The sequence below is a fragment of the Nematostella vectensis genome, chromosome 3 (genome assembly GCF_932526225.1).
Source record: "Nematostella vectensis chromosome 3, jaNemVect1.1, whole genome shotgun sequence".
Lineage (NCBI taxonomy): Eukaryota > Metazoa > Cnidaria > Anthozoa > Actiniaria > Edwardsiidae > Nematostella > Nematostella vectensis.
This window is the reverse complement of record NC_064036.1, coordinates 13,450,913-13,471,313: the sequence shown is the minus strand read 5'-3', so window position 1 is coordinate 13,471,313 and position 20,401 is coordinate 13,450,913. Positions and strand designations below refer to the sequence as shown.

General features: G+C 40.7%; 1 protein-coding gene and 1 long non-coding RNA gene across 3 annotated transcripts; one reads left to right on the top strand and one right to left on the bottom strand.

Moving 5' to 3' along the window:
- The first annotated feature begins 972 nt into the window (after positions 1–972).
- LOC116602200 lies at positions 973–5,715 on the top strand. 2 transcript variants are annotated; one of them, XR_007307450.1, is made up of 3 exons: positions 984–1,555; positions 2,614–2,779; positions 5,178–5,715. It is a non-coding gene; the product is annotated as an uncharacterized LOC116602200 (long non-coding RNA). The 2 variants fall into 2 exon arrangements; XR_004290319.2 differs by lacking the exon at positions 2,614–2,779 and having other exon boundaries at positions 973–1,555.
- A 6,058-nt stretch (positions 5,716–11,773) lies between these two features.
- Positions 11,774–19,546, bottom strand: LOC5518673. The gene is made up of 9 exons (XM_001638552.3): positions 19,194–19,546; positions 18,301–18,423; positions 16,460–16,655; positions 15,940–16,073; positions 14,672–14,782; positions 14,213–14,285; positions 13,459–13,602; positions 12,823–13,071; positions 11,774–12,419 (listed from the first exon to the last, which is right to left on the bottom strand). Exons 1-9 carry the CDS (start codon positions 19,275–19,277, stop codon positions 12,379–12,381), a joined length of 1,155 nt encoding a protein of 384 aa, XP_001638602.3. The 5' UTR covers positions 19,278–19,546; the 3' UTR covers positions 11,774–12,378.
- Positions 19,547–20,401: the final 855 nt, after the last annotated feature.

Here is a 20,401-nt window from a genome sequence, read left to right as displayed (position 1 = left end):
TTGTAATAATCGTCGCAATTTGTAATACCTGTCGCAATTTTGTAATAATCGTCGCAATGTGTAGGCCTGTCGCAATTTGTAATAATCGTCGCAATTTGTAATACCTGTCGCAATTTGTAATAATCGTCGCAATTTGTAATACCTGTCGCAATTTTATAATAATCGTCGCAATTTGTAATACCTGTCGCAATTTGTAATAATCGTCACAATTTGTAATACCTGTCGCAATTTGTAATAATCGTCGCTATTTGTTATACCTGTCGCAATTTGTAATAATCGTCGCAATTTGTAATACCTGTCGCAATTTGTAATAATCGTCGCAATTTGTAATACCTGTCGCAATTTGTAATAATCGTCGCAATTTGTAATACCTGTCGCAATTTGTAATAATCGTCGCAATTTGTAATACCTGTCGCAATTTTGTAATAATCGTCGCAATTTGTAATACCTGTCACAATTTGTAATACCTGTCGTAATTTGTAATACCAGTCGCAATTTGTAATAACCACCCATTTTTCAAAATGATGGGAGTTCTAAACATTCAAAACAAAAAAAAGAACAGTGTCACGCAAGTCGGATTCACGGACTTTAATTTGATTGGACAATGATGTGAAGGTAAATCTAGTCAGCATGCTTTCAATTTCTTTATGCACCGATAACTGTCACCAGTTAAAGTGAAATATGTCTTTCCAAAGAGTCACATCATATAAGTCTCAAAACACAACAAGTAAACATTCTTTTTTTCCCGATGGCGCCAACTATTTGGAGTATGTCACGCTCGGTTTTTTTGTATCTCATGCTCCCTCTATCAAGTCGAGCCTTTCCCTAGAAGCGCACTGCATGATTGAAGCTACATGTTTTTGGTAGTGGATAAACTAGGAAACATTTTACGAGACATATGTCGCACGCTACATTTCGTGCTCGACCTTTAGTCTATTTTAGCCAGGCCTGAAGGTTATATTGTCTTGCCCTTTTGTTTAGGAATGTTTACTCAAGGCTTGATTACATTGCTGCCTATAGTCAGCATATACTATGCTAATATAGTCTATACATTATACTCTGCTATAGTCGACTATAAAGTCACACATAGCAAGATTAACAACACAGCGCTACTTCTGACGAGTGAAATCTTTTAATCTACCAGCAACGCGCCAATTATCGCTGCGTGCAGACCGCGCTGTACATGTCTAGATACGCTTCGCTATTAAAGATGGGTTATTGCACTCATCAGGGCTAATCCGATGGCATATTCCTCGGGTAGAGCCCTCATTATATGAGTATACTAGCTTTAACCAATTGTGCAGGCCACACCCACATTGCATTTGATATTCAAGAGCATTACATTTCCGTCAGTTTGGATATTCGACGTTGTTTAAAAGCGGGGGATTTTTTAGACGATAAGCACAACGCAGTCGTGGCTTGTACAGTCTTTGCGTGGCTGTGTGAGCGCGCTACATTAGAATACGCTTGGCCATCGAGCTTGTGCTATTTGTAGCGGTTTTCTCGACCCATATTGTACTGGGAGAAAGATAACTGGATTTGTGATTGCATTATAGTAAGTAACAACGCACTATTTATCACAAATACACGTCAAATGACGATATAACTTGGAAAATTCCGGCACTAAATGTTACTTGTTATCAATTCATCGCCTTTTTCTAACTAGGACATTATTTTAAATATTTTTGTATCAAAGATATATGAGGCAATAACTTCAAAAGATATCGGGAGCATATAAAGATTATTTTAGAAATTTATTGCATTTTGCTGTGCATTCCATGAATTACCGAAAATTAATCGCATTTACATTAATAAGATTAAACGATTTCTTCGAAAATTTCATTTAGAAAAATATCTCTCAACATAAAAGAATCGCATACTTTTTGCTGCCTTATAAAACAACGAGCGTTGTTTCACGTTACGTGTCGGCTTTATCAGAATCTTCATAATGTCATTGAGTGAGGAAGCTTTGCTGTTAACGAGTTTGAAGTCTTTTGCGCATGCGTCCCATGGCACGTGTGCGGTTAGGCTTAAGTCAATGTACACAGTGTGATGAATGTTCAAAGATAAATCTATATAAGGGCAACGCGCCCACCAATCACGCAGATTTGGGCAGTAAAATATGCACGATCAGAATTCAAAAACGAGACTTGCATTATGGGGTCAAGCGCTTCGTCAGGCTTTAACGTTAAATGCAACGCATGCGCAGTGTGCCGAATGATCGGTAGAACACTTGATCAGTAACCTGGTTACATGGATGAGTTTCTGCACTGATGTGTGTTTTATCACTCAACGCCTTGTTATTGATCATACCTCACCAACGTGAAGTATACCATCTAACATCATCTACCTTTGCAACAGCATTTCCATCTGATTAAACAAATTAAGTAATTTTATCTATAGCGCCGGGGTATTTCCGGATAATAACAACGCATTTAACATAGGTTTAATTTCTTTTATCCCTGCATTAGTAACGGTGGAGTTAGGGATTGCGAGGACACACCCTTTAACACAGGGAGCGAGAGTGCACACGGACAGCGCTCTCTCAACTACTGCTGACACTTTTCTAATAGGTTGCGTTGCTTACTCATCCGAGACCAATTTTATACCTAGAAGCTGGTGACGTTTCACAAGAAACTCTTGAGTGCCCAGACAGAGCGAAAGTGCAGTATAAGGTATTGATTACCGAATCGCTTGTAGTTATAAAAACAAGCTTTCGCATCGCTCTCCGCCAGCTGGTTTGTGTTCTACGCGATACGCTAAAGAAAAAATTGGTAAAGTAAGTCACCGCATTCCATCGACGAAATTTCCTTTTTTGCAGACACTGGCAACTCGCAATCTTTTTTACTGAAATACCAGTAAATTTGTTTGTTCTCTTGCCTATATTTTACTGTGAGATATTTGAATTTTGATGACTGGCTTCTCAAGATAATGCTTTTTTTTTTACAACGATTTTGTCAACTTAAATTATGAGAGATAGTCACTGTATTACGGGCATGTTGCTGTTCAAGTCGTGAAGAGTCACTTTTGTCACTTGACTTGGCTCCAACCATTTGAATGCCATCTGAAAATTTCCCCTTATATTATTATTTCTTTCCGTTACATATAGAAGGATGGCCGTTTATCGTATGTCGGCATAGAGAATTCAAGACGCTTCACACTTTGTACTGCTTTACCCAAATCTTTTTCAGTTAGTAACATTAATGGGTTTTGCAATCAGATTGATGCGTTTTTGCTTGCGCTTCCCTCACCTTTAACAATCATTTTGTTTTAGCTATCTATATGCTTTTCAATTGTTTTAGTAAGACAGTAAGGCAGTTGTTTAGTTTAGTAAGGCAGATGTTTTATAAAACAAATCATCTATGCTAAGGCAACAGATTATAAAATTCTCTGCTCCCTTCCGTAATAGCACATACAGGATGAAAGCTTAACCATGCTCAAGACTTTCTTGAGGCTTATAAGAGGGAAAGCAATTTCGTTTGGCTATTGTAACTGGGGTCGCCATCTAGAAAAAGCAGCATTTGACCTTCATCATTCAACAAAGAGAGCCTAAGGCAGTTGCTAATATAATGTGATGAGATTAGCAAAGCACTTTTATTTAAGTGATGATTGGTCTTGCTTCAAAAAGAAATACGTACACAGTACATAATTATCAAGGAAAAAGGGGACAGAAGCTTTGTGATCATCATTCTAATATCGAAGATAATGAGGCCTAATAGAGAGAAGGGAGGAAGGGGGGAGCAAAGATAAGGAGGAGAGGGAGAGAGAGGGGAGGAAAGGGGGTATAAAGCAAAGATAAGGAGGAGAGGGAGAGAGAGAGGGGAGAATAGGGGATATAGACCAAAGATAAGGAAGAGAGAGAGAGAGGGGGGGGAGGGAGGGTATTGAGCAAAAATAAGAAGGAGAGGGAGAGAGAGGGGATGAAGGGGGTAATATAGAGCAAAGATAAGGAGGAGAGGGGGAGAAAGGGGAGGAAAAGAAATATAGAGCAAAGATAAGGAGAGGGGGGAGAGGGTAGGAAGGGGGGATGTAGAGCAAAGATAACGAGGAGAGGAAGAGAGAGGGGAGTAAGAGGGGGCAAAGATAAGGAGGAGAGGGAGAGAGAGGGGAGGAAGGGGAATATAGAGCAAAGATAAGAAGGAGAGGGAGAGAGAGGGGAGGAAAGGGGGTATAAAGCAAAGATAAGGAGGAGAGGGAGAGAGAGAGGGGAGAATAGGGGATATAGACCAAAGATAAGGAAGAGAGAGAGAGAGGGGGGGGGGAAGGGAGGGTATTGAGCAAAAATAAGAAGGAGAGGGAGAGAGAGGGGATGAAGGGGGTAATATAGAGCAAAGATAAGGAGAGGGGGGAGAGGGTAGGAAGGGGGGATGTAGAGCAAAGATAACGAGGAGAGGAAGAGAGAGGGGAGTAAGAGGGGGCAAAGATAAGGAGGAGAGGGAGAGAGAGTGGAGGAAAGGGGGATATAGAGCAACGATAAGCAGGAGAGGGAGAGAGGGAAGGATGGGGGGATAAAGAGAGAGTGAGGAAGGGGGAGAGCAGAGATAAAGAGGAGCGGGAGAGAGAGGGGAGGAAGAGGATGGGGGGGGGGCAAAGATAAGGAGGAGAGGGGGAGAGAGTGAAGCAAGGGGGATGTAGAGCAAAGATTAGTAGGAGAGGAGAAAGAGGGGAGGAAGGGGGGGCAAAGATAAGGAGGAGAGGGAGAGAGAGGGGAGGAAAGGGGGTAAAGAGCAAAGATAAACAGGAAAGGGAGAGAGAAGGAAGGAAGGGGGTATATGGCAAAGATAAGGAGGAGAGGGAGAGAAGGAAGGAAGGGGGTATATGGCAAAGATAAGGAGGAGAGGGAGAGAGGGAGGAAGGAGGAGAGGGGGATAGCAGAGATTAGGAGGGGAAGAGATGGGGAGAGAAAGGGGGAGAGCAAAGATAAGGAAAAGGAGGAGGGGAATGAGAGGGAGAAAGAAGGAGGGATAAAGGCTGAGATACAAGGAGTTGAAGGTGATTATGGTAGAGGAGACGTGTGTGTGTGTGCGTGTGTTGGTGGAATTTGATAGTGGCGGTTGATGAGATGTTGCTGGTGGCGGGATGATTCGGTGTCAGTGGTTGATGGTGGTGTGAGGGGAGGTGGGGTTTTAATAATTAAACCACATGGTGACCAGCCATTTCTTATTTCACCCAAGCAGATGGCAACGCAGACAGTAGCCCAGCCTTGTCGCCAGTGCTGCGGACGGGTCGCGGACCCCGGCGTCTACTGGGATAAAGATATCAAAAGATTCTTAGTAGATATCGACAGCAAAGATGGGACTCACGGCTATCTCAGGATCCCTGTGGATAGGGACGAGGTTTTCAAGAATCCCCTCGAGGAAGCTTTCAAAAATCAATCCGACGTCACTATCGTCTACACAGTAAACAACAACGAGATAATGACGGTCAAGCGAGGGCGAGGAAGCGTTTCCGACTGATAATCAATGTTTGATCGTCGATCAACGTTTTGAACAATGAGAGGATGTATGAATAATCGACTGTGGGTTCTCTCAGTGTTTGACACTGTAGAATTGAGAAGACTTGTAACAATGTTTTTTTCTGATGTATCCTGTATTTTAAGCGTTTACAGGGAAATACGATATATATGTTGTTCCTTTCTTCAAAATAATAAATCATGTTTGGAGATTTCAATGTATAACGTTGCGTGGCTGAAAAATAAATCAGTGAAACAAGTTATTCTTGTCAAGCTATATTTTTTCTAAATTACACTTATGCCATCACTAAGAGTCATTAATTTGTGTTAAATCGAGCAAACGGCATTGACGCGTCAGGCGTTACCATAATCATTGTCATCATCATCAACATCATCATCATCATCATCATCATTATCTGCGCTGTCTTCTTCATGATCATCATTTGTTTTGTCACCATCACAATCATAATCATTTTGATGATATCATATATATCATTATCATTATGACTAATATTTTCCGCGGGGGCTATTTCGAAACCTTTGACAAGAGTCTCAGATGCTGGAAACTAGTGTATATCAGGGTTGTCTTCATATTAGCGATGACATTAAGCAAAAAACAGACTTGTTACGTTTGATAATCTTTGCACGTTCTTGGGGAAGAAAAGAGGCTCGATGGATAGAAGTGGAAAATTCGCTTCTAAGGGGGGTGGGTAACAACACAAATACGGCGTACTTAAACTGCACAAGGCTACATGCTTTGCGTTAGTTCACTGCAGCGCTTATGGAACATGCGAAATTTGAGCTTTAGATACTCCAAGGGAACTTTGGCCTTTGAATCACTTTAAAGTAGAGAACTTACTTTAAAGTGGAACTAACAAGATAATTACTAATTCTGGAACTAAACCAAGTAGCCCCATCCAACAAATTACAATTGCGTCAAGCTCGTATCCATAGACTTCACCAATTTTTAGACAATGAATGAGCCATTTGTAGTTGTAAACAATAATCCACATACCATTATTTTATTTCAATAGAACCAGATGTTTAGTGCGCATGACAAACCAAAAGACCGCTTTCAGTGCCTGACCTTTGTCTGTCAACTCAGCTTTTCATCCAAATCCTCTCACTCCACATTTAATACTTAAAGAGTGATTGTGTTTTTTAGACTTTCAGATGGAGTTGTGGTGAGTCATATTCGTGTTATAAAACCTCCAGCGAAACTGTCAAGCCAAAGCGAGGGTAAAGGCAAAGCATATAGTACAGAGGTTCTAGCAGGACGTCGCAGCATAGACGTCCTCTTGCAACCACCTGTACGATGGCCAAAAGGCACCATTGATATAATTCAATATTGTTGACAGAAAGGAATGATGTGGTGGGATCATGAATAAGGGATGTTTGAGAGAAAAAGTTCAGGCCCGTAGCCAGGGGATGGGGGGGGGGGGGGGAGGTGTCGCGGGTTCCAACCGGCTTGAAGGTCCGCTCAGAGCAAACAAAAATATATAAAGTTTGGCTGAAGATATACCGTGCACATTAATATGCCTTTAAAGTGAATATAAAAAATCTTTTTATAAAATTTATATTTATTATTACCGCTATATGTTAAAAAGTACCCTATTAATATCATTTTAAATACAAGATTGATTACCTAATTTAATAAGGCGAGGGGAGGGGTATACCGGAAATTTGGTCCGCTGAAATGGAAAAACGAACTACCCCGCTCAAAATCCTGGCTACGGGCCTGAAGTTAGCCGCCGGAGTCATCGTATACAGGGCTTCTTTAAAAGAATAGCCTGCTTTCCCAATTTGAAAATACTGCATTTCCAACACGTCCCAAAAGACAGATGTTCGAGACAAATAAACACACATGCTTTTATAAAAACACTGACAAAAGATTTCTGAGCTGCCTTTAGACACTCGACCAATCATTATTTTTATCTTCTCAATTCGCTTTTACACGATCATTGATGTTTTAGAAATTGAGTATGCCATCAAAACAATTTGTCCTATCGACGAGCTGTCCATAATTACAAGAACGTTCTTATCATTCATATATCGTCAGGGCCTTGTAGTCGACTAAAATATGCCCGTATAATATCTCCTCGGCAGTTTCTCGTCAGCAAGTCGGAAATTTCGATTTTGCATTTTTGAATACCATTTAGATATTGTATGAAGTTTAGTAGTAGTTTAGTTTAGTGTTTCCCAGAAACGCACGTCAATCGATAATTACTCGGCGATTCCCGACTATTGCCGGTCTCTTGACATTGTCTCTCGCCGAATTTGAGGGTTGTCTTGCGATTGATGCGTAAACTTCGGCCTTTCGCTGTGTAGCCCTCACAGGTAAGACATATTTTCATAAAGTCACTATAATCACTACTAAATTAATCACTATTACCTCTAAACCAAGCGCTATAAACAACCAACACCAGCAGGACTGAAAAGCAACTACCCAAAAAATGCATTTTACTGACGATTTGAGCAGCACTTTTTAAAATGATATGTTTTTCTACTGTGTTCTACTGTGGGGGATGGCCATCTCAATGTATTATCAACAGAGCTAAGTTCTCTTGGTTGTATAAATAATAATGTAATGTGTAAATTCCAAAAATGTACGCAAATGAAATCAATTCTAGTTTTACAGAATTACTTTTACCACCAGACTAATCTTGCAATTCAGTGCTTGGCAGTTTTCCCGAATTGCCGAGTCCCGATTTTGGAGTACTCATAACTTTGTCATACACTACGAATCAGAATGTAACACCCTTGTGGTAAATAAGGCGGGGTTTTAGCGGAGAATCAAACGCACACATTGATGAATTCATTGTCACTATACAGCCCACAGACATAACTTTGCTTTCTTGGGTAAAAGCTACTTCTAGTGTGCGGCGCGTATTCTCGCACTAACCCCAGTTCGCTGGGGAGCCCAGAAAAGTGACCGCGCACAATTTAGCCAAAGTACTTTCTAAGTGTTTTAATGGTTTGAAGACAAAGCTTTCCCTTAAAAGTAATACGTTGTCGTGTTATCAATTTGCAGTTTAGCAAGGGTATGGGATTATTCTCCAGCTGAGTCACCCGGGAGGTTTTAAGGTTACCTCTCTCTTAAGCTCGGCATTTCGACACAATTACTACAAGCTGTTTCTCTGTTCTCTTGATAAGCACTTTTTTGGAGCATCAATCTAAGATCTTGACGCAATTGTTTTTGCAATTAGAGCAACTAAATATATAATCACTTGGTTACTTCGTGTTTTTATCGGTAACAAAACAGACTCAATCAGCTTTAACCGAGTTTCATTTCATAAATTGATGACCCTGGATTTTGACCTCGAGAGATCGGTTGTTTGTTAGACATTCCTGTAGCGATTATTAAAAAGCTCTAATGTCTAATAATTTGAGCCTTGTGATGATGTTTTGGTAATCTCTGAATGAGTATGGAGTACATTTTGATTAAAAAAGTGCGGTATTTCTGTTTCATTTCTTTCCAGACATGTTTTCGTTTTCAAACGTTTGTATCAGCGGTGTAAATTTCAAATCTAAATCATATCTTGTACATTAAGAGAATTTTGAAGTTTTCGTCTAAGTAGATGACCCATAGACAAGAAAGACTTTAAAAAAAGGTAGAGAAACAACACGCACTTCTCTATAAACGTTTGTTTGCTTAGATTGAATATATATTATATTGAATAGACTTGATCTTATCTCGATATTTGTCTGTCTTATCATTATCTTTACCTTGACCATTGTTTTTTACTTTTCAACATAAGTATTTCTTAAAACGTTTTGGCCATCTAAAATTTAATTCAATAAACTGATAAAGGGCCCAATGTATTGAAAAAAAAACAAAGGGCAAGGTATTTTGGAAAATGTCAATTGCTTATCGCACTCAAGTGGAATATATGAAAAGGATCATGTTCGTCAATAAGTCTATCATTATCAGATGAAGTAGGGAATCTGTGTTTGGAAAATGGGGTTATTTTTCGCTATTGTGTTCATGCTTAAATCCATTCCAAAATAGAGTGTTATGCCATGTATCACACATCGCATTTGACAGTCAGTAAAATAAGGATGAAAATTTAGAATGCGTATCGGGAGGAACTTAAGGGTTTGTTAAATCTGGCGCGATTTTTCGTTTTTTTTTTTGTATTTTATTCAGCGGTATTGCGATTTCTCTAGACTGCGCGGTTTACGGTTATTGACATATTTTGACGGTTTTGCGTTTTTTGGCGATTTTCTATGCGTTTTTGCTGTTTTCGTACCCCTCTTACGCCCCGCTTCGTATCCATGATTTGTTGAGATGGTTTGCGCAGTCATGGATATCATATTAGAAAATGTGTAATCAATGATCCTTTTATAAGAAATTACCTTATTTTTGGCGGTCGAGGGGACGGGGGAGGGGGTAGCTACACACTCGGACCTCAAAAATACAAGGCTGACTTTATCATGTTAAACGTCTTTAATATGTTTTCAATTCATTCTGACCGCGTACTCAAGTGTTATCAAAAACGCGATCCTTCAAATGACAGAAATATGCCAAAACATCTCACCAAAAAAGGGATATCAATCTGTATTCGAGTCCCTATGAACGGCCGCTTTGGACAATAAAGCTAGGGGGGGAGGGGTTATGGGCTGTGCAATCATGTCAAACATTGCCCAATGTTGCCAAAACATTAGCAATTGTATTTAGCGAGATTGTATACCTTGCTTTGTGCGTGGGTTACATACATACATCTCTAGCGATCCCACCCTTTTGTGGGAAAATTAGTGTGGATTTCAGCGCTTTAATGTCTACTGTCTCCCCTTGTATTTCAGTCTTATAAGCATAGCATCATGAGCGACTGTGAGGAGGCGGAAATCATGGAAATCCGGGGAGTTGTACAGGACCCAGGCATCTACTACAACCCCGCCAGGGAGGTGCACACAGTGGACGTGTACACAGGTCATTACAAAGAAAAACATTCTAGTGCCACCAGGAGTGTGATTGTGTGGGTGGTTGGGGGAGGGGGGAGGGGGTAATGAAAAACAACCCCGCCAGGGAGGTACACACAGTGTACGTGTACACAGGTCATTACAAAGGAAAACATTCTAGTGCCACCAGGAGTGTGATTGTGTTGGGGGGGAGGGGAGGGGGTAATGAACAACAACCCCGCCAGGGAGGTGCACACAATGGACGTGTACATGAGTCAGTACAAAGGAGGACATTCTTGTGCTACCAGGAGTGTGATTGTGTGGGGGGAGTGGGGAGGGGAGGGGGTAATGAACAACAACCCCGCCAGGGAGGTACACACAATGGACGTGTACACGGTTCAGTACAAAGGTGAACATTCTAGTGTCACCAGGAGTGTGATTCTGGGGGGAGGGGGGTCTGTTGGGAGTGATTCACTATAACCCGCCCTACATACGATGGATATGTACACAGGTCTGTATAGGGGAGGACTTATAATATTATGAGGGGCGATCATCTACTACAAGCCAGCCAGTGAGGCACAGCTATAGTTGACGCGTACACAGGTCAGAATGGGATGGGGGGGGGGGGGGGGGCTTGTGTATATCATTAAGAGGGCATCTAATATTAGCACAATTGAGGAAACTTATTTTTTTCATTATTGAAACAACACATAATTTCCTTTCAGGTATTGAATTATTTCAGCACTTGAAACTCCCCTCCAAAGGCGACGTCAGAGAAATCCGAAGCATGTTAGAGGAGAGTTACCGCGACAAAAAGCGCATGACAATGGAATACTTGATTAAGACCAAGGAGATTATCTCCGTCAAGTACCGATAACTGTGCATGCGCATAAGTAGGCGTTACGAGCAGCCTTTTGAAAGACTGCAAGGAATAATGATTCAGGAGTGTTTAATAACTCATACATCGCCTTTGAATTTATTGTTATTGTTTTGTTACACATTTGTATACGCAATTTGTTGTAACCCTTCTAAGAATAAATTATTGTATACACATTCAACGAGTTCCTCTTAATATCGAAGTTATACCTCGGTCTTCTGATAGAATAGGCCGTCATAAACTGTTATATGTGGTCATTGTTTAAGAGAATGGGGATTAAAAGTTGAAAGTGTCCAAGTTAGTGAGGGTTTCTTATCACTGTGGCGCTTAGCTAGATGTGGGCGGCGCACGGCGCGCGCGTGGCCCTTCTGGGCCGCACAAAACTGGTCTTTTCTACGGTGCAAGTACTTCCTTTTTTCATATGTCTGAGCTACGCTCCCGCTCCCCTCTCCCTTTCAGATCCTGGCTACCCTCCTGATGTAAGACAATGATTGAATTACCACTATACTGTTTTACAAATATGTGAAAAGAAAAGGATTGTCAAGTTTAAAAAATACAAAGACTCAAGTTTATTAGTCAAAACAAAAAAGATAATCGACATTCTTTTTCATAAAATTAGAATTATCAAATAGGTGATTAGTACGTATTACTGGCACATTAAACTTTGCATAAAATAAGGCGCACGAACGTCTTTTTGTATATTTGCATTTTCTCGATCACCAAAGCTTCGTAAAGAAAACAAAGTTCAGCAGTTACTAGATTTAAGAGTCACGGAGCTGCTCCCCTCCAACCTGAAGCAGTTACGCGGCCCCAATGAATAATCTCTCTCCTCTCCTACCCCTCTTACTGAATGAATTTTGCGTGTCCCACAGTTCAGTTCCAGGTGTTCTTACGGCTTATAAATACTCGCAGATAAACCGTAAGGAAGTGCCCCCGCTCTGGGACGAACCCCGTTTTTTGTAAAGTCACGGCATTTCGACCACAGGAAACGCGATCAAGCGCTATAGCCTAGACTGATCGCCCTCGTTTCGCCTCTACCATTGAAGAAGCTTTAGCTTGCCAGACTGCTTTACTTGGATAATAAAATATTTATGGGTGCAGGCACTGGGTCTTCCAAAATGCTGCATTAAGCTGACTTTGGGCATTGATACTAATATAATGATATCGATGGGAGAAGAAGATTTCTGAATTCTAGAAGAAAATGATAAGAATGTTAGAGTTCTAACGAGGAATGAGTATGGCATGTGTAGCAGAATTACCCTAAACTCAAGAAAAGGGTCTGAGGTCGGTTAGAGGTCACCATAGTAATGTATTGAAAATCTTTCCGAAAATGGGGGATGGGTGGGCGGCGGGGATTAAGGGACGGAAGGGGGGGGGGGGGGAGGGAGGTGTAAAACCCTCACCTTCTGCGGCCCATGTGGGTGTGGTGAGCATGTCCCAAAAATAAGCATATTTATGCAACGGAATAATAATAATAACCACTTACATTGAACTGTCTCGAATAACACGTTCATAGACAACTTTGTCTTTTTTCATAAACCATTGATTCGAATCAATCACACATTATTGCACCATTATTCCAATAACAGCTTACCTTTGATAGGAATCATCCCTCGTTGAGCCGGATCTGCCTTACGCACAATCTCCTTTAGTTCCCAGTCCCTTATGCGAGAGCGGCCAGGCATCCTGTCTATGGCTTCTACAAGCTCTTCTACTGTGATGTAACCCCGCTGGTCCGTATCGAAGACATTGAGGGCGCTGTTGATCTCTTTTTCTGTATTTTGCTCGGTGATGATGACAGCCATCAGCTTGACAAAGTCGCGGAATTTCAGCTTGGAATTTGCTATAATTTGAGTTTAGTAAATATATTTCTTTTAATTGAATTTGGATTTTGGCCACATTTCTCACAACCACGTGACCTCACTTGGTTATCACGGGCCCATCTCTGATAATCACGTGACCTCACTTGGTTATCACTGACCCATCTCCCAAAATCACGTGACCTCAGTCGGTTATCACGGGCCCATCTCTCAGAATCACATGACCTCACTTGATTATCATGACCCATCTCTCAAAATCACATGACCTCACATGGCTATCAAGGTCCATCTATCTAAATCACGTGACCTCACTTGGTTATCACGGCCCATATTGGGTGCCACTTCAACGGGGGCAACATGCACGATGTTTCATATGTGATTTACCCCTATTAATAATCACGCGACCTCACCTGTAAGGCCCAACTCGTTAAGATACTCCCAGACTTCATGTTCAGGTGGATTGTGTCCAAGTGATCGAATCAGGTTAAACACTAACGTCGTCTTGATGTTGTCAGAGCCATCCTTGTTATACACGGAGAACGCATCTTCAAACTCTGCCCAAACAGAGATACATAATGGCCTATTATTGGAATGCATAGCCATGCATGTTTACGTAATAACTGTGATAATGAGGCTGGTGGTAATGGCAAAGCTACTTCTGATGATTTAATGTGTTGTTTGTTGATCCTGATAATGATGATATTGGTGATGTCATTGTTTTGTTGTCTATGGTTATATAATCGTTATTGCCTTTGTTATTGATATTGATGATGATGATGATGATGATGATGATGATGATGATGATGATGATGATGATGATGATGATGATGATGATGATGATGATGATAATGAAGATGATGATGATGATGATGATGATGATGATGATGATGATGATGATGATGATGATGATGATGATGATGATGATGATGATGATGATGATGATGATGATGATGATAGTTCACTTATCAGTTAGCTGATTAGTAAAGATCCTCAGAGCGTGATTCGCAAAATAAAGCGCCCGCTCTTAGCCAATCAAACACGACGTCATTTTTGCAAATCTGGAATAAAGTTTGTTCTCGAGAAAGTATGTTTTGTTGAATCAATGTATAATATACTTGTCTCGCCAAGAGGAATTATTATTTGTCGCTGATGATATTGACTCACCCTCAATCTGCTCTCTGCTGAACAACTTCGCTGCCTCTTGGTCTGTGAACGTCAAGGCATTGTCCACAGTTTGCTGTAAACAAAAAAAAACAAAATGCTCCTCGTTAACATTGCTTTCTTCCCACAGGAAAAATACACAAAAATACAGAAAAACACTCCAACAAGAAGTATTCCAGGATGTTTTGAGGGGTAGGTTGGGACAGGCCCGAAAAAGGGGGGAGGGGAGGGGGCTGTTGAGGCTATATATAGTACTATAAGTCGGGAGTTAAAATTGTTGAAATTAGCTCCGTTATATTTACTATAAATTTCCGTGGGGGGGGGGGGGGGGGGGGGGGGGGGGGCTGCGGCAATCCCTCCTATTCGCTTCCAAAATGCGGCTTAAATCTAAGCCGCATTTTGGAAGCGAATACCACCTTGAAGATACTCTCTTTAAGGTGGAGGATATTAGCAGTTATTCACCTGGCGTTTCGATGCTCGCTTGATGGTAAACTGAACTGTACGACTCATAGCTTTTGAGATTATAAGTTTGGCTTGTTTGCGAGTAGCATTTGCTATATTGACCCCATTGACCTGAAAAAGAAGATGGTGTAATGATGTAACGCTCTTTGGTACGTATTATCTAAATCATTTTTTTCTAAAAATAAATAAAAATATTAAAAAAATCATAACCGCATCCGACACCCCATCTACAGACTCAGACTCGTGCCCATGACAGCGCTAGGAAACCAGAAGGCCCGTGCAGGGGGCGTGCAAGCGTTGGCACCCCCCCCCCCCCCCCCCCCCCCCCCCCCCCCCCACAACGACTTTAAAGTCCACTTCAGGATCGTTATAGACGTGCTATTTGTAGACAAATAGACAAAACTAAAAAGCATAAGCGAATTAGATAAAAAAGGCAATCTAGATCACCATGTTATGTCATAAATTTATAAGTAAAACTCTTTTTGTAGCCCAAAATCTGATAAATAAATTCCCGTTGAGATACTGCAACAGCATAAATGAACCCCTTTTTGTTCTTTTGAGAGTGGTCAGATTTTTACCACAAAACTCGCCCCCTTCCCAGCCCCCCCCCCGGAAAAATAGGGTCCACCTTTTCCGATTTCGACCCCCCCCCCCCTCCCTCAAGAAAAATCCACTATTACAGGTACACCGGGCCGCGAAGGAGAGTTCAGGTTACTGTCGGGTGTAGAGAGTCGTCATTGCGTCATTAAGATACCATTTGTGGTAGTATGGCTGCGGGATTCCTGTGTACAGACTAAGTGGTACCTGTGTTAGCCCTGGTGCGAGTGTGTGCTCGGGGTGCAGTGAAGGTTCCGCCATCTTGTAAAGATTGTTACCAGGGGCTCATTAGTAGGGGCAGTCATCTGTATTATATTAGTGTCACGGCGTTTCTGAGGATCAGGCTATTTTTAGACGCGCGCGCACGAACGGGCCAATCACGTTGACGTTGATCGCGCGCGCGAGTGAGTGGCTGCACGTGCAAATTTCAGTTAGGAAGAATATTTTTTTCCATCATCATCCGTCGGTTTTGTTTGTTTTGTTTGTTTGTGTTGCTGTTAGATTTATCCCCTGTTTTAAGTTAATGGCTACACTGAACGGACAATGACAATGAAATTTAAAACAACGTAGCGTCTCTCATTCTGAAGACATGTAATAATAGTGTACCAGCTAACTTCTCTATATCGCACTATATTAGCTAGCGTCAAGTCGCTATGTTAGCTCACACCTACCGAGAGTATTCTGTCTCCAGGGAGAACTTTACCGTACGAGTGCGTCCCAGGCATCACCGACTTGACAAATATTCCAGGCTCTCTGTCTCCACGTGGCTCATCGACCCCTCCCTCTATCATAAACCCTAATTCACCTTCAACAAGAAAGTGATTGAAACAGTAACATTTAATATATTTGAAAATTGACCGTTCGAAAGTTGGAAGTTTAAAATAAGACTCGACTTATACTGTTCTAAAAACTAAGACTAATATAGCATTTATATCACACTTATACAAACCATGCTCTGAGCGCTTCACATTTAAAATCCTATAACGTATTAAGAAACGTAAGCTTACATACGTTCAACAAGATCGAGGATGATAAAAAAGGGAAAAATCGATTGATGCAATCCTCCATGTTATATATAAGTTGGTATTTGAGCTGGTTGAAATTCCTGATTGGTTTATAACAGAGAAGCAACACAAACAGTACCTATAAAAGGTATTGGTAAGAGCTGGAGCGCTGTTAGCAAGCCCTTACCTTTGTAACCTCGTCTTATCTCAACAGCCTCGATCTCAGGCTCTTTCTTTAGTCCCCGGATGAAACCTCTCAGGTTACCCGCTCGACTGAACGATGCTGAGAGTGCCCTGGGACGAGGACCATTTTGTGTCCACGTGTCGTGCTCCGCCAGTCTGCTGAGTTGTTTGTCTTCGATGGATGAGAGAGGGCGCGGAAACTAGAAGACGAACAAGTGATGTAAAGAAACGTTTTCGCTAACGGAGAACGTTATATAATTTATATATAAGCTATAAAATATAAATACTGCAATGGTTCGAATAAACGCCCGGGGCGCTTATTGAATTTTTGGGTCTTGAGGGGGCGCTTATTGGAGAAGGGGGGGTTATTAAGGGTGGTTATTAGGGGTGGTTATTAGGGGTGGTTATTAGGGGTGGTTATGAGGGGTGGTTATTAGGGGTGGTTATTAGGGGTGGTTATTAGGGGATGGTTATTAGGGGTGGTTATTAGGGGTGTTTATTAGGGGTGGTTATTAGGGGTGGTTATTAGGGGTGGTTATTTTGGTCTTTAAGGGCGCTTATTTAATTTTGGCGGAAAATACCAGCTTCTGAATCGATTGAGAAAAAACTTTCGTTGCGATAACCTGAAACGACAGTAAAAATGTTGTTGGACCAAGAGAGCATAAGATAAGAGAGGGACACTTTGGTATTGTCCGAATTGATTCCGAATCTGTCTATTTTTAGTTACCACCACCCCACCACTGCGCGTGAGGATTTTTTTTATTTTGTCCTACTCCCCAGCGGGTTGCGTGTTGTTGTTTTGCCAACTCGATAGGAATGAAAAGAGATGATGTCAAATAACTCGGAAGAAGAAAACAAGTCTAACTTAAGCATGATTGGCAAATATACTCACAGAAAGCTAAATCCCTGAATAACTTGACTAGCGACGAGCGAAAAAATGGCTGTGATACCGCGTTTGATCCAAATCATCCAAATCACTCCAGCTTGTATAATATACTTAATAGTTAAAGAAATGTCTAAAAACAACATCAAAGAAGTACAGTAATAACTCCCTCTTTATTTTCTCACTATAAGAGAAGCTTAGATATTTCAGCTTGCTTGCTTTCATCACAAAAATGCATTCCTTCGCTACAAGGATTGTTTTATGAAATGTATTTTTTTTATTCCTTCTCAATTAACCGGAATATTCACAAAAATCGATATCATATCTAACTTACAGATTTTGTTTGACCATCAGGAAGATAATGAATGTTGAGAAACCACGAAGAAGCAGCAAGTACAGCGGAAACAGTGTTTGAAGCACGAGGTTTTCCGCTCTTGATTTCGAATGAAGTCTCTGAAGTCTTTTTTTACACGTTTTTGAAATCTTGCAATACACGAAGTACTACATCCCCTTAATAAACCGCAACTGCCTGTATCCTTGATGCTAGAATGAAATTTTCGATGGTATTTGTGCAAATAGGGTGTTTTTTTTCGGATTCAAGTCACAAAACAGCGGCAAACAACAAAATGTAAATGCCAAAGCGCGGGGGTTGGGTGAGTAAAAATGCTCACGCGCAGTGGTGGGGCGGTGGTTACTAAAAATAGCTAGATTCGGAATCTACATGGCGCGCAGGTAATACCAAAGTGTCCCTCTCTTATCTTATGCTCTCTTGGTTGGGCTTAAAACAGCTAGTAAATTCATGCAGGAGATCTCATTATTTATCAATCGATGACAAATATTGTTGTAATGTGAGAATGACAATGCGAGCTAAATGTAAGGATATGCACACCATATTCATGTGATGCTTTCGTTCGGATGCGCTCAGTGGCCCTATATATATCACCCTATTTGAGCATGCTCACCTGCAGGATCTGCTGTCCAGGCTGCTCGATGCTCTCGGGCTCAAGTCCCTTGTTCTCGATTCCCAGCCCGTAACTAATACTCGGTATCACTGACTTGTCTTCATTTTGGGGCTCGGAGTCGGTCTTTTACAAAGACAAAAGATAATTGATACGTTACCTATACAAGCCTTTGAAAATAAGGGCTTCATTTTTAATGAACCTGTGCGGAAAGAAATGGGTGAATATTGTTTTCACTTTAGATACAGGGAAAAGCAGTATTTTTATTGCTATTCTTAGAACAAAATTTATGGAAAATAAATACGCCGGCGTTTCAAAACATCTAAGTAATGATTTTATGTGTTTTCCTAAGGTTCCAGGACGCTAGATGTCAAATGTCAGAGTTACCGAGGTCGTTGTAACTATACAGTATATATGTGTATTCCGATTGCTATTGTTTGTTTTCTTTTGTTATATCTTCTCCTAAACATTGCCTGACTCTTTTTTTTTTTTAAGTCTGTTTGAAAATTGTCAGAAATGAGTCAAATCAACGAACAAACCTCCGACGCACTAAACCAGCACCCGGCAGCTGTGAGTGTAGTCCTACCTTGACTCAGACAGGAAAACGCGATCAAATTATGATACTCTGACTAAGAGTGTGGGCTTTAGCCAGTGTAAGAAGGAAGGACACAAGTCGCCCTTGTCAAAGAAAAACATTTTCTTCTGTTTAACCAAATTGTATCATGCATACGAATGAATGGAATTCTCGAAACTTATTTTTTTCAGTGTCACCCATTTTTGTTTTCATTGTGGAATAGTAAAAACTATTTTTATTAAACATGGTTCACAGAAACAAATGATGACAATTGTTTATAAACGATTTTTCCATCTTCTAACAAATGTAATTGTTTACTTGCCTCATGAACCGCCGTCTCTGTAGATGAAGCGTGACTACTACTAAAGTTAGAAATATCGCTCAGAACCTCAAGGAACCACATCATCTTAAAAGTAGTGAAATTTGAGCGAAGCCTCGCGTTTCTTTGTGTGATTTAGAAACTTTTCAGCGTGGACAATAATTTTTAGAGCTCGAAGCAAATTACGACAATAAATCGCTTCCCTGACATTATCTGACAGATAAACACCATAGGAGATTGCATAAAAGACTGGTCCTATGTGAATTTGTACGCAAAAATCTATTTCATTTATACAGCAAAGATAGTGTTTATTACCAAAGTTTAGAGAATGAGACTTATATAAAGCACTTGGAATAGTAATTTGAAGACAACTTCCGTCATAGTACCACGCAGTCGGAAAGCTCTTGGAGAGAAATAGTTTCGTGCATATCTTGTTGCCCGGGCAACCTTTTACTTTATAGAAAGTGTTACTATCACTTTCTTTGCCCCCGGGAAAAGTGCTGAAAATGCTGACAATATAATAATCTAAGATAAATTTTATTGGAAGTATTGTTTTCTATTAAAATGTTTTCTTTTTGTGTACGTAGTCAGACCCAAATCACTAAACTCTCTTATGACAGCCAGATAACACAGTAATCCTGACGGGCAAAAACAAAATTCTCATTCTTTATGGCGGTTTTCTTTTAACCTCCTTAGCAAGAATTTACTTTGGGATTTAGAGAAGTGTCGGGGAGAAAAAGCTAGTAGGTTTTCGTTCTCTCTACTGTCTATTCGATGTCTTCTTTATCGATTTTTAGATAAATCTATATCTGCAAAGAAAAGGTATAAACAAATATTTAAAAATCTTAACATAATCGTACGAATAGGGCTGACTTCATAATAATAGATATTCTACATATATAAGACATGAATGACTAATATATGTCTTGCAAAAGAGCACCGTTACCGTAGCAATGAGAAAAAACCGCAATATCATGTAGCTGTCGAGTCAAACTGCGCCTGCGTGTGAAACATGGGGCGAGCGCGCGGGAGACCTATGATATTCTAAAACGTTAGGGACTAGGCTCCATTTCCAATATGGCTGCCAGCAAAATAGTAGTAAACACGAATTTCTGCAAGTTTACGTGGAAATTCTCGACTGACTTACAAAGCTTTAGAGCGATATAAAAAACGAAATATTTCGTGCTACCTTGGTGAAGCGTTGCTCGTCT

Bases quoted from the DNA above. Each gene is read 5' to 3' on its own strand.
- LOC5518673 (XM_001638552.3), bottom strand. From the start codon at position 19,277: ATGATGTGGTTCCTTGAGGTTCTGAGCGATATTTCTAACTTTAGTAGT. The intron at 13,072-13,458 runs GTGAGGTCGCGT...CTCAAATTATAG, and splicing joins TAACGAGTTGGGCCTTACAG to CAAATTCCAAGCTGAAATTC. The intron at 12,420-12,822 runs GTAAGCTGTTAT...ATTTTCTTCTAG, and splicing joins AGGGATGATTCCTATCAAAG to AATTCAGAAATCTTCTTCTC.